Source organism: Montipora capricornis, chromosome 8 (genome assembly GCF_036669925.1).
Source record: "Montipora capricornis isolate CH-2021 chromosome 8, ASM3666992v2, whole genome shotgun sequence".
Taxonomy (NCBI): domain Eukaryota; kingdom Metazoa; phylum Cnidaria; class Anthozoa; order Scleractinia; family Acroporidae; genus Montipora; species Montipora capricornis.
This window is the reverse complement of record NC_090890.1, coordinates 15,003,973-15,011,472: the sequence shown is the minus strand read 5'-3', so window position 1 is coordinate 15,011,472 and position 7,500 is coordinate 15,003,973. Positions and strand designations below refer to the sequence as shown.

Here is a 7,500-nt window from a genome sequence, read left to right as displayed (position 1 = left end):
ACCCCACGAACTTAAGTACAAAGTGAATGCATGTTTTTAAAGTTCTTTTCCTTTACTTTCGTGAAAATTGAGGAGTATTTTCGTCCTCGTCCGCTTGAATAGTGCGGACCTGCGTGGAAACTATCAGCGATTGAATTTCACAAAAAACACCCTCCAGAGGATGAGCATGACGGCAGTGTGGCTCAGTGGTTAGGGCACTTCCCTTGAGATCTGGAGATCCCAGGTTCAAGACCCACTCTGACCACTTGTTGAATTTGATCCTGGTAGTCCCTGGTCCAACTTCTCAGCTGCACTTGTAAATAGCCAACTGGTTTGCCTCCGGCCAGTTGGGATTCTTAACAGTTGTTGTTGTTCTGTTCCGTCGTTTCGTTGTGTTTCATTGGCCCTGAAAAGCCCCTATGGGGAGCGGTCAATTAAGTATGTATGTATGTAATGGGGAGATATTATACAAAACACCAACCAAATGAAGATGACCCCTGCTTAAAACGTCGTTGATATGCTCGAAAAAGGTTTTTTTTTTCGGTAAAAACCTTTCATCTCTTCAACGATCGATCCTCTCTTGGGTTCCAGTCCTTGCCCGACAGGTCACGCAAAAGCGTGACAAACGAACTTTTCCATGAGCTTTGCAAAATCACATCGATTTTACTCGTTCAGATCATCGGTGACCCCAATTTTTTAAATCATGAATCACTTACTTTACTTACAATCTACAAAATATGATGAAATAAAAAAATTCTCACCGTAAGAAGTTATCTTTTTTTAACATTTTCTTTCCTCGTGCCATCGAATTCCGGTAGTGGTTGCAACGGATATAGCTTACGAAAACACTCGTCGAGGATGAACTCTACTGTTTACCACATCCCTAGCGGCATACAATTATCTAAAAATCTCACTCCTAAAAACCTATGCATGGAAACTTTCACTCCAACAGTTTATTTTTATGATTTTCGATGGATGAGCAGATGAGCCTACATCTCGCTATTATGACCGATTTCTTGAAATTAAGGCATTTTTCCACTGCCATTTTCTCCGAAACAAAGTCGGTGACCCCCATTTTTTTTTTCATTTTTGGAGTAAGTACTTTATGACCTAACTCTAAGCGAGAAATGAAGAAAATCTCACCGTAGGAAGATTTTGGCGCGAACGTCCTTAAGTGCGCTAAAACATTTTCAAAGGGGGATTTATTTACCTTTTGTACGTTTATTTGCTCACAGCTATCAAGAAGAATAAGAACTGTCAGACGTGCTTACAATGAGCTTGTAACTAAGTCAGAATCACCTAGTAAAACTCTTCATACAAGTTGAAACTGTTTGCTGTTGATCAGTGAAGATTTGATAGTTTCGAAAGGAGCCGGGGCTTGAAGACTTTCAACACTGTTTATTTGCCATTTGCATCGCTCTCCCTTTTTCGCTATCGGTGTAAAATTCGTTGTCTTTCAAGTCTTCACTCCCCTGTCCCTCGCGTAAGAGACGAGTAGATGGCCTCGTCCTATATACCGTCCAAAGCGTTTGAGATTCCACATGTCTTCTGCAGGATTCAACAGCTCAATCTCCGCTTGGTTCTCTTGCAATGTCTCACTCATCCATCAAACAAAAATATTTCTGTACAGCACCATTTTCTTCCACGTCGGAGTGTACGTACTCAGAAGGGCGAACGGCTTGTTCACTTAACGAGCGGCTGGAATTAACACTGAGGAATTTTCGTTTTCGTTCGAGTCCATGATTTAAAGGTTGCCCTTTTCCAGAATGTGACATTTACATTGTTTTGAATTTTTTTGGTATAGTTTATATGTTCAAGGTTTATGAACAGTTTCAAGTTTTAATAATATCGGAAAATCAATAGTGTTGAGGTTAGTGGTCCAAGCAATCCTGATCTCATTAGCACTTAATCATTATCAATTCAACAGGAATTTGCATCTCTTTTCTTTATTTGTAAACATATTTTGTTCTTTAAGATGTAGCATTTAAATTTGAACAATCACAAAGTAGTTTCGTATCTCGCTGTCACAAAATAATTTATAAAATCAAAAATTTTAATCACAGTTCAATGTTCCTCTTCAACTCAATAGGGCCGTTTATACGAGAGAAAATAAGCCGCGGCTTACTCTGGCTGCGGCGTACATAATACGCGAAAGGAACTATTTATAAGAGTACAAACTCCAAGGCCAGGATAAGCCGCGGCTTCAGAAAGCAGTGAACGTAGATTTGGTACCATATGTAAGCCGCGGCCAGAGTAAGCCCAGCTTATTTTCTCTCGTAGAAACGGCCCTAATATTCAAACAACTTAATAGTGTAACGAATCTATTACATTTCTGTGCTGTTAATTTTATTTCCTTTCTATATGCTTTTTATTTTGCTTTGATATATTTTATATCTTTTCCTATTAATTGAAATATAAGTGTTAAGCACATTTTTTGTGTGTTTATATTTGTACTGTATTTGTTTTTTCATTCAAATTAAGTGTGCAACATGTGATTGCATTACATTAACAATATTGTTCATACTTACTTTTCTTTTTAGCGGGCGCCCTCAACGCATCAAGTATTCTTGACTGCAACGTCAGAGGGAAGTATCTCCTCAAGTTGAATTCATTTTTAGTTCCAGTTCTACAGAGCCCATCTCGCAGCAGGTTTGTGAAGTGTTGGCGCGCTAAGACAGATGGCTGGGCAGCATCCACCTTCCACAGCAACTGTGATGGAAAGGGTCCCACTGTTACAATAATTGAAGTTGGCAGCTACATATTTGGTGGATACACTGACAAATCTTGGTCCAACCCTCCTCCCGGTAAGAATTCTTTGTTTATTTATGTTCATTTAAAGGGGTAGTGTCACATTATTGTTCTCTTAGTCCGATCAGTCAAAGAGCATATTTGTATCAATGGAAACTGGGGGTCCATTGTTACAATAATCGACGTTGACAGTTACATATTTGGTGGATACACTGACGTATCCTAGTTGAGTAAGTAATAGAACATTAGTCTGTGCATACTATTCAAATGGTGACAATTACTTCTCGCTTCAACGCTTTTTTCAAAATTTTACTCATTTCCTGACGTTTTAGGCCTGAGGAAATTATTGCAAGATTCGTAATATAAATATCTTACCTCATGTAATTCAACAACTGAATTTACTTAAATATGTGAAATAGAAAAACCACAACCCACTAAAACGCGACATTAAGCAACAATCTTTCCTGGAGCACATTCTTAGACAAATAAAAGTGTCACCAAAACAACACCATGACTTGTTTTTTAACCAGCCAATGTCTTTGCTCTTTAAATAAGCGTGACGTTCTGCTTCATAGCTAAATATTTTGACCTCAAATCGTTGTGTAAGTTGAGTTAATTTAATTCTTCTGCAGTCCCATATGTGGAATTGTCCAATCTCAATAAAATAATTAAGGAGGATGTAAAAGGGCATTGTGAAGAAATTTAATATTCCCACCACAAAATCTTGAAGAAAAACCAATATGATTCAGACTAAAAGGACTTAAAATGAGGGTACAAATAGAGAAAAGTGTCGGAGGCAACCACGCAAAGATTATATAGATTGTTTTCTAAAAATTCGATTGTGTTCAACTTAAATTCGTATAGAGTACTTTCGAACTGTACCCAAAGGGCTTTTCCTGTGATTCCAGCAAAACAGAGTGAGAAAGCATAAACATCTTATCCTGTGACAAATTCTAATCGAATTAAATTCACGGTATGTTATAGGGAATTCGAACTTGTTACCGAGCGATTGGCAGACTATATAATAGTCTTTGCACTTTTTTTGCCGTAGAACGGCAATTTTCTTTATCTCAGAATTTTACCTGATGGCTATATTGGTATAGCCAAAACCCCAGCAGCAAGAACAAAGAGATGAGATGACAAAGGATCGCTTGTCATTCACCGCGCTCAAGATCAAAGAACTCGGATGAAATTATACCATTGTTCAAGACACAACTTTTTATATTTTTATAAAAGATTGTAACCCAAGCATTGAAATCAGGAACAAAATCGAAAGCTTCAAAACAATAAACATGCAAGAGAATCCCACCCAAGCCTTTTGTATCAAAAGCCTTACGGACAGTCAATAAAGATCATGAGACACCGGAGTTCTTCTTGAAGAGTGAATGACACGATAGATCTCACAGTTTCTTTGAACTCAATAACGATTTATGACATAACCTATACACGAAAAATGTGCAAAAACAGCTAGACAGGTGAAACGGGGAAACTGGTCGATGCAATGCTCGTCATGTTCACGGTCCAAACCCCTCTACTCTTGATATGACAGTTTGTTGTCAACACGGAAAGCCGCATGAACTGAAAATAAATGTCAGCTTCTTAACTCGGCACCAGCACAATCCCAGTGGAATCAATAGTGAACCGTTCTTTGTTTTTTCATTGAAATAATTTCTTTCGTTACCCCGTCTCCACACATCGATTCAAAATTGTTTACAAAATGGATATTTACACACGTTATAAGATTTTTTATCCCAAACTTGAAAAGGTGGTGCGTACTAGAACCGGGAGTGAGTAACTTGCGTACAATACCATGGTTTCCCAGCCGGTGGTGAAATGTTTGCTCCTGATTAATGTTGTACACTGTTATTACTAAATGACAGGTCAATAAATTGAATTCGCTTAAAAAAAGATTGAAAATAAATAAATAAATAAATAAATAAAAAGTAATAATAGTACCACTAATAATGATGATAATGATGACTAAGAAGAAAAATAATCAACAATTCTGATTAAATTTAAAAGTGCAATTGACCAACGAAGCTATTCCCGTGGCTTATTCCTAGATAGTGAAGGAATTGATAATGTAAATTTCAGATCTTCATGAAAAGAAAAAAGAAATAACATATTTCGGCATTCGAGGCATTAGTAAAGAATGATTTGCTTCGTTCCTTACCGACAGTAGGTTGTTACTCTGAATTAGGTAACATTTGATCAATGCAATGTAACATTGTGGAATCCCGCAGGGATTCATTTTTGTTCCAATCTCAAGTGAAATGCATTACTCAACTGATGCGAAAACGCACGGAAAGATATCTCTGTGTATGTCTGGATAAAAACGTCTGGCACAAATTTCCACAACTAAATTTAAAATTCCACGTGCGTAATTATATTAGCGACCTATGCACCTAAGGAATAAAACAGAAACCAAAACGTGCTCGGAAGTTTAGACAAAAAGAAACAAGACTTCTTTCCTGAGGCCAGGGCAAGCAGCTTAAACATCCGTTCGATTTTGTTGCAATGAACGTTGTTGACTTCTGGTGTGGACAAACGTTTCAACACATCATCAACATTTGACTAAAAAAAGCTTCATAAGAGGCCTGGTATTCAGTCCCAGTCTGCAGCCGCGGCTGTTACTATAGATACGGACGGTTTCAACAATTTCGAACGGATGTTGCACAGGCGCCCCAAGCTCAGGGTGAGAGAAAGCCAACAAAAATATAAGAATTTGTATGGGAATCCCGATGAAAGACCTGAGGAGGTAATTTTTAACACGAAAAAATTTCAATTAAAGACGACAAACGGACAAACAATGACAAACAATGACTCGTTACTAAATTTAACCCAACGGTCGCCGTGTGGTGTTCAAAGTGAAATCTTCTTCATCGGTTTATCTATTGGTTTGGGATACTAACAGGCGCCTGACGTCGCTAGCAGGGCTTCGATTGTGCGGCTAGAGGATTGAAATGAAAGAAAAACCTTTGCCCTTGAATTCTACGGTAGATTTGTGGCCGTGGGAACATCATTTTAGCCAGGAATATTTGACTGATAGCGGATAAATTCGATTCGAATCTGGAAAAAAAACAATAAAGGAAGGAAGCGGCCCACAATGGCAATAAGGTTAGGCCTTTTAATTGAGAATGTTATAGTAAAATCATCTTTTCAGGTGTTTTATCGGAATTCCCATACAAATCCTTATATGGGCCTTTATTGAATATACATAGATTACGACATACGGAATTTTATTTATGGGATGAAAAACCTGAAAAACGAACTAGTGAAATTTGTTTATTATGTATGCAAGGAGAATTAAACATACTTGCAGTCACTTTTATACCATAAACTTATATGCAGAACACAGAAATTCGGACTCTGTTGGCTTACACTGTTTACAGAAATGTTTGATGTTGCTTCTTTAAATGCATTTAAAAATGTTAATAGGCTGTTATTTTTATTTATTTACTTATTTAAAATAGTTTTCATTGATTTTTTTGAGCAGACAAATTTCAAATTTACAAATTACAAATTATAAGTACAAATTACAAATTAAGAAATTACAAATTACAGAATACAAAATAGAAAATACAATTGTTATAACTCTACGGACAACAACAACAACAAAAACTCGTGTCACATGAGTAAATTAAATAAAAACGATGGCTTTTCTACTCAAGGCTATCAAGTTAATGATTATATTAATGCATTAATTAACTTCTCTCATTTTTCAAGATACGTAAGGAGCTTGTTTTTCTCCCTGGCAATATGAAGCTCGATATTGTATACACGCCTTGTTCCCGCTATAAAACCTGTGTAGGTACGCTATTTAGACACTTACAATAGATATAATGTTTACCTAACAACAAAATGTGATTGATTAAAATAAAGTCACTTGCAATATCAAATTTTCCAAAGATCAAATCAGACTCATTAATTTTTCCAACAAGAACCTTATTATCTTTTAGCTAGGACAAGACGTGTTTCCAAAACTCTGAAGATATCCTACAGGAGAAAAGTAGATGCTCAACGGATTCCGTAACCTCTTGACAGAACGTGCAGCTTGGTGATTTAACCCAGGCCAAAACGACTGAGTTTCTCATTCGTAAAGACAATGCAATTTAGAATTTTGTATTGCAGTTCCCTGATTTTAGATTCTAAGGTGATTTGGAAGGCTAGCGAATAGACCTTCTACCTATTGTTAAAGTGTTTGGATACTTGTTCGTTAATTTCTGTTTAGCAGTGGGTGGAATCTGTTTTTTCGGTAGAAAGAGTTGGTAGATCTGTTTAGAAGAGGCGTCATAAAATTGATACTAAATTGTCACTTTCCATCCTTGTGGTTGGGGTATTTGGAAGGGAGTCAATCACTGTCACATCAGCAGAAGCTTTCAGAACAGAACGCCATTCTGCAGGAATTGAATTGATAATACTCACGAGGAAAAATCTTTGTTCGGGATTTACAGGTGGGGTAATACCACACGAAAAGGAATTGTTTGACGAGATTAAATCTCCTATCTTTACCAAACGTCGTTATAACAGATGCTCTGAACATAAACTTTGGGATAGCGAAGGTTTTGACTATTTGCATTCTTCCTAAAAGGGAGAGGCCTCTCCCCTTACGAAGACTGACTGATCTTTTTATAGACTTAACTGATTAGAGTGTTATGTGAAGTGCAAAGTTTCTACCCCATATGAACCATGTGAGCGTTAGCCCTACTGATGGAAATGGGCTCACACAAGGACAGAGAAAAACTCTGACCAGGGTGGGAATTGAACCCACGA

At 37.2% G+C, this 7,500-nt stretch overlaps 1 protein-coding gene across 1 annotated transcript in view; it reads left to right on the top strand.

Annotated features, from left to right (window-relative positions):
• Positions 1 to 7,500, top strand: part of LOC138013738 (uncharacterized) — a 38,224-nt gene that overhangs the window by 12,814 nt on the left and 17,910 nt on the right. The window contains exons 5-6 of the mRNA XM_068860813.1: positions 2,520 to 2,766; positions 5,642 to 5,650. Coding sequence (XP_068716914.1) covers positions 2,520 to 2,766; positions 5,642 to 5,650 — 256 coding nt within the window. The remainder of the gene's footprint in view (positions 1 to 2,519; positions 2,767 to 5,641; positions 5,651 to 7,500) is intronic.